Below are 9,890 nucleotides of genomic sequence, written 5' to 3'. Positions count from 1 at the left end.
AAGAACACTTAGCAAATCAGGGGCAGAACATGGGGGGTTTGAAGCAGTCCCAAGGACCCACCCTCACCCTTGACTCCCTTGCATGCAGGCCTAATCCATGTCCGGCCTGCTGCCATTTTTCCATGGGACTCTGGCAGTGGCGGTTCACATCTGGAGTCTAGACTCGGAGGCTCTGCGGGCCGGGCCTACCGCCCGGGCTGAACCACCACTGCCCGCTGTTTGCTCAGCTGAAGTTGGTTAATTGGAATTAGAGTGGCCTCTGCGGCACTGGCTGGCCGGGCGGGCGGGCCCTGGATGGCTGCTGCTGAGGTCTGTGGAACATCTGGCCAGGCCAGGATGGTCATTAGGTGGCAGGCGCCTGGCGCCACCGCCACCTCAGCCTCTGCCGGGGGCCGGCAGTGACTCAATGGGGCCTTTGTGGGCCCTGGGCCACAGAGCCAGCTACGCTGTGTGCCTGGGCCGCCCACCCCATCTGCCTCCCTCAGAGGGGCCTTGTTCCAGGACCACACGGCCTCCCCTCTGGAGGCAACTACAGCCAGCAGAGTGCTGAAAAGCCTCTGAAAGGGACTCCCGGACCAAGAGGAACCTTTGAGATTTCCTACCCTTCCTTTCCTTTTTATAGAATCCTGGGCCCAGAGGTGGGTGGCTGGCTCAGAGGCACTCAGCACACCAGCCACAGCGACTCAGGCCCAGGGGTCTGGAGGGGGTCGCACAATCCTCAGGAACTTGGAGTCCCACTGGATTGCTTGAGGTCAAATTAATGTCCACTAGCAAGTTGGCCTAAGTTCCTTCATTTGCAATAAGGGGTTGGGGGAGTGGTTACAACTGTACCCCCAGACTAGAAATCTGAGAATTAAATAGAACCCTGTATTGAGGTAATTGCACATCTAACAGCTCAACCCCTATCGGCTAGCGAGAGTCTTACAATGTTCTTGATTCTCCACTCATACTCGTCCTGTGGCTGCTCCAAACTGTCTGGAAGCTGCTGCTATTTTCACCTGGGCAACAGAGAGCCCTGGGGTGGGAGTTAGGGCCCAAGTCTCAGGCCAGTGGCGACCTCTCTCACTGTTTCCCCAGCAGTTCTGCACTAGGCAGGTCAATGAGGGTTGTGCCCACCCTCACCTGCTCCACTGGGGGCTCTCCTGCAGTAACTCCTGGGGAAACCCTGGCCCTGGGATCTCCAGTTCTCTGCTGCAGCCTCTCTGAATTGTCAGACCCAATGCCTGCCTTGTGCCTGTAGAGAAACAGGTGACGGCACAATTCGTTCCCTCCCTGCCCCTGACTCTTCAGGGGGCCTGGCCTTTGGGCTCTGACTGGCCCAGTTGGGGAGAGGGTGGCTCCCAGATTCAGGATCTCTCTGGTCCTGTGGTACTCATTTTGGGAAGAACTGTGGGAATGGACAGAATGGAAGATGGGGCCTTGATCTCCAGGGTAACCCAGAGCCCAGGCCCCCTCCAGCTGAAGCCACATGGACATCGGGTCCAGGGAAGCTGGCTCTTGCCAGCCTGGAAATAAAATCCAAACTCTTCCCTGGGGCCATATCTCTGGCTTGACTGCTACTGGCTGCCTTGCGGAGTCAGCCCGGCCTTTTGGTTCTCCCTGCCTCGTTGCCAGGGTAGGTGGGGGGCACGGTGAGCACCTGCCCAACACCCTTACTGCCCCCTGCCCGTGTTCAGAGGAGGATGGTGGGGGAAAAACCCAATGGCTGGGAAGAGGAGGGCTCATGGGCCCCTCTGCTGGCCAATGGGCTTGCCTGGGGCACTGAGCTGGCACACTGGCCAGGCACCCAGGTGGACGGAGGGGCCTAGAGGTCAGGACCTTACCACAGGTTGGGATACCCCACTTTCCCCAAGTCTCTGGGTGGGAGGACGAGATCAGTAAACTCAGTGCAAGATGCTGGTGCTCACGCAGAGCACCCTTCCAGGAGCATGGCCCACCCGGCAATGGAGGAGTTTTTAATGCGAGGCAAAATCTGTCCACAATACAAAATCTAAAAATCAGACACCCCCACCCCCACCCTGATGCCCGGAGATTGGGGTTAGGGGATTTCTTTCCCTGCAAGGGATGGGGAGGGGCAGAGGAAGGTGGGAGAAGGGGAGGGGGAGAAGCCACTGTGGCCCTGCCCCAGCAGGGTCGCCCACTCCCAAAGCCACCCTCGGCTCCTGCACCCTCTGCCGGTGCCCGCCTGTGTCAGTCCATCCCCCGCTGTCTGGTCTGGCCCTCAGAGGGTCAGGCAGCAGCCGCATCATTTCTCCTTCTTCTCCAGCCCTTTCGATGCCTCTGTGCCCTCTTTGGATTCTGTCACTGCTGCCGGATCCTTAGGATTTGACTCCTCATAACTGGGACCCAAAAAATAAAATAAAAACAACACATTTAGAGGAGGGGGAGAGCCAAACCCCTGGGATCCCCATGGACACAGGAGGGAACATCAGCCCCACATCTTCCAGCACTTGACCAGGCCCCACTGGGTGTCCTCCTCAGACAGGCGGCTCTGCCTTCTCTGTGCCTGACGGTGCCAAGGGGCACCAAGAGCAACGGCAAGTGGAGGAGAGGTTGGGCCCGGGTTTGTGCTGGAGGAAGTGGAAGGGGGCGGCCAGCGGAGGCTATGGTGGCTGGGCTGCTCCCAGGGCACACGGCAGGCAGCTCAGCCCCAGGGTTGGGAGTGGAGGGGGCACTCTACTGGCAAGTGACAAGGAGCCGTTCTGGAAGGCTGACACTCTGGATTAGCTATTACCATGGGCTTCACTTATTGAGCAAGTGAGTTCATGCCAAGGTCAATACATTTCCTGACCAGAGAAAACCCACTGAGAAATGAACACAGAGAGGTTCAGAAAGAGGAAAGTGACTTGCCCAAGGTTATATATATACAGCGAGCAGGGAGGATAACTGCTGTTCAACAGGGGCTGTTTATACCACTTGCTCGTGTAAGCTCCATGTCACTGATGCGGCATGGAGGTTCCCGGCCCCAGGGCTGAGGGCAGTTGCTGTCCGGCGGCTGTGGCGGAGCTGCCTCCTGCTGCCCACCCCGGTGGTGTTCCCTGCCCTGTACACTGGAGCTTGAGTGTCGGCCCTACCTTGGGCCCTGGGGCAGGTGGGGGGAAGCAGGCAGGTGGGCACCCGCCAGGCATTAGATGGCGCTGGGATTCTGCGGGCGCCGGCGGCGAGGGCCAGCTAGCTTCTGCTGCATGGAGTCGGCCAGGCTGGCTGGGGAGCCCGAGACTGTGGGGAAGTGGGTGAGCCTCGGGGTGTGAGGCAGGATTTCCGCTGAGGACTCGTAGCTGTGTGAGAGACAGACAGAAAGACAGAAAAAAAGAGATGGAAGGGGCAAAACTAAGGGGAGGACAGAGTTAGACTTCCTTTCCAAGGAGGAGGGAACAGAACTATTGTCTCTGCACTTTCAGGCTTTGTGGAAAGAAGCTGGTATCACAAAAAGATGCACCTCTATGAAGGAAGACGATGCAGCTGTGCAGAAGAACAAGGATGCTCTAGCTGTATCTGTGCTGCTCTAAATATCTCTAAATATAAATATCTCTACGTATTTCTAAGACAGACTATTCTATGAGGAAAACAAGACACAGGATACTCTATGAGCGTTCCCCTCTGTGGGAACATATACGTGCATTATTTGCTTGTAGGTGCACAGATGCCTCGGGCTGTCTATGTAACAGAGGCTGCCTCCGTGGGGGGGCCATGAGGGTGCTCCCTCTCACAGCTAGGGAATTTTGAACCATGTGACTGTGTTATCCATTAAAAAATAAACACAAGAATATAAAAAGGGAAAAGTAAAAAAGAAGATGAGGTGGAGAATCAGGGAAGAGAGATGGACAGAAAGAGAAAAGAGACTTCCTGCTTTCTCACCTCAACCTGAAAACCTTCTGGGTGGGGGAGGCAGAATCGGGGGGGGGGGGGTAGGGTGTCTACAAGGCAGGACATTTAGAAAAACTAGCACCCCGTGAGGGGGCACCATCTGCCCTGGCTGCCAGAGCTTGCCAGAGGAGCACACAACAGGACTGGGACCAGGGAGGTGACTCCAAGGAGAGGGAGAAAGGGGCCTGAGGCTGGATGAGAGCCAGAGGGAGAGTGAGGGCGAAGTACTGAGCTCAGGGGACCACGCTCCATCCTGGCTCCCTAGGCTCCCTACGGCTGTCCCAAAGGTCATCCACCCTCCTTGCCCCCACTTGCTTCAGAAGCCACAGGGCTTTGCCACACCAGAAGAAATGGGCGAGGGGGTTGGGAGCCTGTGGCTTCTAGGCAGGGCAGAGGCAGGCGTGGGGGAGGGGTGAGTCACAGGTTCCCCTGCAGGCACCCAGGTGCAGGGGAGGCCCTGGCGGCTGCTCGAGGGACAACTTGGAGGCCAGGCAGGTGGAGCTGGGTGGAAGGCCCCGGAGTGGGCAGTTTCAACTGCAGCTGGCAGCTATTTCTGGGTCCCTGGTGGGTGGGGTCAGTGGTGCCATGGAGCAGACACCTGTCGGAGTCACGCAGGCTTTGGGGTTTGGGTGGGGCTGTGCACAGGGTGTGGCAGGTGTGGACATGGCTGTGGGGAAGGGGCATGGGTGTGAGCAAGATACAAACTGAGTGAGAGAGAAACTAGCTGTGGGTTACAGCCATAGAGACAGGTGTGGGGCCCTAAACATGGGAAACTGAGTCCCTGAGTGGGGAAGGGGTGTGCCTGAGGTCCCATGGCTGGTTGGGGCTGAACAGGGACTGACACTTGATTTCTAATCTGGGGCACTTTCCACCATACTAGGCACCTCCACATGCCCCTTTCCATTGACCACAAGATGGGACAGAGGGTGTGGAGGGAGAAGGACATGCCTGAAACCACACAGTGGCACTGCTGGGAAGGGAACCCAGGGCTCCTGCCAGTGGGGCAGCTGGGAGAGAAATCCACACTAGGCAATCCCTCTCAGGACCCAGCTGGCATTTAAAGGTAGGAGCTGCCTTGAGATCCCCAAGGACTTGCCCTCCCCTGGCTCCAGCCCAGGGAAAGGTTTCCTTGGTGCCCATCGGCCAGGCACCCATGGGCTGGCAGAAAGGGCAAGGGGTGGGGTGGGTGGCAGGAACAACGTTCCCATGGACAAGTGTACGAACACCTCCGCAGGCCCCACTAGCTGCCGGCAGGTGCACCTGCACCCGTGTGAACGTGTGTCCCCGCCCTTACCTGAACATCTCCGTCACTTCCCCCTTGGCGAGCGCCACCAGGACGGGAAAGCCGATACAGGCAGGCACCAGGTACAGGAGTGCAGGCTGTGAGAGGACACAGGCTGGTCAGGCAGTGGTGGGCAGGGCCACACCCACCACTCCAACCCTCTCCTGGGTGCAGCTCCCATCCTGGCTTGACAGAGGGAGAGTCACTGGCCCAAGTTCACAGAGAAAGTGAGGGGCTGGGCCTGAACCCAGGGCTCCTGGTCCCAGAGCAAGAAAGAAAACAAATTGTTCATTCTTGACTCCCAGGCCAAGAATGAAACAAATCACAATGACAAAGGTCTACATCAAAACCTGTGGGAGGAAATGCAAGACACCCAAAGAAACTCAGATGTGCAGGGCTTCAACCAGGGGCCCTGGTTCCCAGGGGCATCTGAATCACCTCAGACATTAGGTTAAAACATGAACCTCCTGGGTCCTAGCCCTTCACACCTGGCTCCCCAGGTCCAGGGTGCCAGAAATCTGCATTTTAAACAAATGTACCAGGAAATACTGTTGTAAGGATGACCATGATGATGATGACCTCCAGTGGCCCATATGAAGGTCACCCAGCTGGTCCTGGCTCTGCCAGGATTCACACCCAGCTAGTCTGGCCCCAGAGCCTGTCTGGAGAGCCCTGATTGCAGCTGGATTTGGAGAAAAGGACAGTGATCTAACACTTCCTGCTTCTGGTGCACCTACTGTGGCAGGTGCTGTGCTCAGCACTCCTAGGGAGTATTCCATCCTGACTCCATGTCCCCTATGACCATCCTCCTTTTGTAGATGCAGAATGCTGACAAAGGACAAAATCTAGATGTTAAACTGGGATTTGAACCCAAGCATGCTGGACTCTAAAGCTGTTCTTTTCCCTCCAGCATCTGAAAGTCAGACATCACTCTACTGCCCACCCCTCCACCACCCCAACGCTCTGACTCCTGCCTCCTTCTCCAACCTCATCTGACAGCCCTGCTCTGGCCACAGTGGCCTCCTTTCAGTCTCCCTGTCACTTCCAGCCAAGGAGCTTTCCACATGAAATTTCTGCTGCTTGGGATGCTCTTTTCTTTCCCACCTTTGCCCAGTTACCCCTCCTTATCCTTCAGTCCTCAGCTCAGATGTTACTTCCGCAAGGAACCTTCATTCGCATGGAGTCAGATCCCCTTTGTGCACTTGGCCACTCAGAGCCCCGTGCAACTCTCCCGAGCAGAACTCCCTGGCAGTTTGTAATGGAACTTCTCTGTGCCACTTCAGACTAGAGTCCCTTTCTTTGCTACGCTGTGAACTCCGTGAGGGCAGGGTTCACATCTGTCTTGTCCACTGCTTATCTCCAGTGCTCAGAGGAGAGTCTTGGAAAGCCTAAGTGAATGGCTCCTTATGGATGCCCAAAGTTAAGGGGGTGCTTAGAGACACCTGGGGTGGGTGTCAGAGAACAGTTGTTGCCTCACATGGACAAGAGAATGTCCCTCTCCCCACCCACTTGAGCCTGACCGTGAGACCATTTCTTGGCACCCACTATGGGTGGGCTGTAAACCACTTCATATATGTTATCCCTGAATCTAAGTAACACCGTAAGTATTAAGATCCGGGTTTTACCAATGACTTCACTGAGGTCTGCAGAGGGGAAGTGTCTTGCCCAAGTTACACAGGGCACTGTGAGCGGCTGGGCTGGGCTCTGACCCCGGGCAGCTGTACTTCTCCCACTGAATTGGGCCTCTGCTATGAGCTAGGCTTTGGGCCAAGAATGAAACAAATCACAATGTCAAAGGTCTACACCAAAATCCGTGGGAGGCAGCCAAAGTAGTACTCAGAGGAAAATTTATAATCTTAGGTATATTTATGAGAAAACAGGAGAGAACTGAAATATCTAAGCTTTCAAATCAAGAAGCTAGAAAAAGAACAAAATAACCGTCCCACCCCCCAAAAAGAAATAGAAAGAAAATAAAATAAGCAAAGGCAGGAACTAATGGAACAGAAAATGAAACACAAGTTTGTTAAAATTTAATTTCTGAAAAGCAGATCTCCTCATACCCATTTTCTAGATGAGGAGGCTGAGGCCCAGTGGGGAGTGAAGGGCCTGGTGTAAGTCACATGACAGTCAGGATCTGGACCCAGCCTCTTCTGTCTCTAAGCCCAGTGCAGCTTCCTCACCAAGGCCAAGTTGGGCAAAATGGAGAGCTTTCCTGGGGGTGGGGTGGGGGTGGGTGGAAGCTTAGTACCCCATCCCCAGTCTAACTCAAAGGCTGGCAGCTATTGAAGGGCCCCCATCGCCAACATGAAGTGCTGCTTTGAGATTATCAGAGAGCTGAAAGTCTCTATTCCTTTCTCTCCTCTTAAGGTGCCAGGGGACCTTTCCAAAGAAAGTCAGTGCTAAGGTGAAGCTGGAATATATAGGGGTGGTGAGCTGGGGTTCAGGACTTCTGATTTCCCATCCCACCTTGGCCTTGCTGCTTCCCTCTCTGAACCATGAGGGGACCCTACTCCTGATCATCTCCAAGGCCTTTCTGGGGGGGGTCCTAGCCCTCTGGCTTGGGTGGGTTTTTGACAGAGGCCAAATGAGTAAAGGTCCCACCAGGGGAGTTGGCATTTTACTCAGGGCAAATGCTGGCACTGGGACTGTCTGTGTCTTGGAGAGGGAGGGGGACCCCCTGGAACATGTTCCCCTCGGATCCTGGATCCTCTTCCCAAGAAGGGTTTTCAGGAAGATTCCTACCTGGATGACCATGGAGATGGGTTGGGCTGCTGCTTGGGGTTAGGAGTCAGAAGTTCAGGGCTCCAACTGGGGCTTGCCTGACTTGCTGTAGGACTGGGGGCATTTTCCTTTTCCCTCTGGGTTGAGGAAAGGGCCAGCTCTCCTAACCTCTCCCAGTGGTGCCAGAGCACCAAATGGGATCATCTTAAGTCCAGCCAGGGCTGAAGGCAAGCCTGCCACCTGCTGGCCGCCAGGGGAACGGCTCGGGGCTTGGAATCAGATAGGGACTGCGAGCTGGTACCTCCAAAAGGCCTCTAAGCCCACCCCCCCCAATCCAAGGCCAGTTGCACTTGTAACTCCTTGCCAAGTGCATGCCAGTCTCAGCACGCAGAGCCCGAGACAGAACGCATTATTCACTGAGGCTGTTTGCAACAGTGACTGAGGCGATGCCCCACTTAGCAGCTGGAGGACCTTGGGCCAGTTACCTAACTTGTGTCTCCTTACCCTTCTGTAAAACAAGAATACAACTGGTATCTATCTCACAAGGGTGCTGTGAGTACCAAACAAGTTAGTGAGCAAAGGGTTTAGCACAGTGCCTGGCACAAAGTATGCACTCAACAAACAGCTCTTATGACTAATTCAAAGGCAGCTCCTCTGTGCCTTGTGCCCTTGGGGGAAGGTGGAAGGGGAAGAAGTGGATGACAGCAAGGATGGGGGCTAACAGCAATAACAATAATAGCTAATACTAATTTTGTCTGGCACTTATATTAATTCACTTCATCCTCAAACAACCCCAAGGTGTCTGTCTGGCACCTGAACTTGTTTCCTAATCCATTCAGAAGAACTTCATGAAGTATGGAGCTCAGGGCCCAGCACACAGGAAGCACTTAACAAACAGTAGTGTTTATTATTTCCAGCAGAGAGCAATCCTGCCCACCAGCTGCTTTCCACTCCTAGTCTTCCCCTCTCCAGGTGATACTGATAGCTCCCAGCCCACCATCTGTCCTCCTGAATCCTGTTTCAGTCAGTGGCAGCTCAGCATCCATCTTGGTGGGGAAAGGAGACAGAGCCTGGTCCATTTGTAAGGTGAGGGTAAAGGGACCCAGCACCTTATCACTTATCTGGTACAGCAGGCTCTCTGGGTTGAATCCTGTAACATCCATGCCCAATCCCCTTCTTGTCTGCCCCCCACAACCCAGTCTGAGACCAAATCGTCTCTTTCTTTGACTCTCCTGAAGCTGGGGTGGCCAAGGAAGACTCATGAGACATGGACAAAAAGTCTGCTGTGGGGGTTCTGGGAAAGTTTTTGCCTTCCTGATAAGGGCAACAGGCATGGCTGGTACTGCTTCTCCTTGCATGAATGTGGATGTGCTGCCTGGAGCAGTGGCAGTCATCTTGCAGCAGCCAACAGAATCACAGACACACTTCCTCTGACACCCTGAGCAGCACCTGCTTCTGGACTACTCACACGTGAGCAGACAGATAAAGTCTGTATAGGTCCTACCACTCGCAGTGGAATTACTCTTGATAGACATTGGTTCAGGCCTGCTCACCTGGGCATGCTTGAAGATGTGCATGATGAAGATGGTAAGGCCCAGGCCGAAGATGTAGGCTGCAAAGCTGGTGTAGAAGTAGGTGTGGGTATTCTTCTTCAAGCTGCACAGAAGGTGTGTGTGGGGGGGAAAGAGGGTTAGTTGTGGGGAGTGGGCAGCAACATCCTTCTGAGGATAGGAGTTGAGGACTCTGGAGGCTGCAGAGGGTGACTGAGAGCCCTGGACGGGGAGTCCAGAGGTGGGTGTGCATGCTGCTACTGCCCCCAGCCATGTGTCTCTGGACAAGTGACTTCCCTTCTCTTAGCTTCAGCACAGCCATGTGCAAAGTGGGAAACCAGAGTCCTGCGCTGCAAGGACAGTGAGGGTTAGCTTGTTGTGAAGGCTAGGGTACAACTTCTCCCTGTGGAAATACTGCAGATTCTAGAACTAGCTCTGAACAGAGGGGCTTGCTTATCCTGCGAGCCTGA

General features: G+C 54.9%; 1 protein-coding gene across 2 annotated transcripts in view; it reads right to left on the bottom strand.

Annotated features, from left to right (window-relative positions):
- Positions 1-1,940: 1,940 nt before the first annotated feature.
- The window catches only part of HM13 (histocompatibility minor 13), a 36,988-nt gene continuing 29,038 nt past the window's right edge, over positions 1,941-9,890 (bottom strand). Inside the window, exons 10-13 of one of the 2 annotated variants that reach the window (XM_037811024.1) lie at positions 9,424-9,526; positions 5,162-5,247; positions 3,075-3,278; positions 1,941-2,339 (exon numbers count right to left, since the gene is read on the bottom strand). In XM_037811024.1, the coding sequence (XP_037666952.1) occupies positions 3,128-3,278; positions 5,162-5,247; positions 9,424-9,526 (340 nt within the window). In that variant the 3' untranslated portion in view covers positions 1,941-2,339; positions 3,075-3,127. The remainder of the gene's footprint in view (positions 2,340-3,074; positions 3,279-5,161; positions 5,248-9,423; positions 9,527-9,890) is intronic. The other variant, XM_037811025.1, reaches the window with a different exon arrangement.

The sequence above is a fragment of the Choloepus didactylus genome, chromosome 19 (genome assembly GCF_015220235.1).
Source record: "Choloepus didactylus isolate mChoDid1 chromosome 19, mChoDid1.pri, whole genome shotgun sequence".
In the NCBI taxonomy this organism is placed as follows: Eukaryota; Metazoa; Chordata; class Mammalia; order Pilosa; family Megalonychidae; genus Choloepus; species Choloepus didactylus.
Note: the sequence above shows the minus strand (reverse complement) of the source record. Positions and strands in the feature narration are given on the sequence as shown.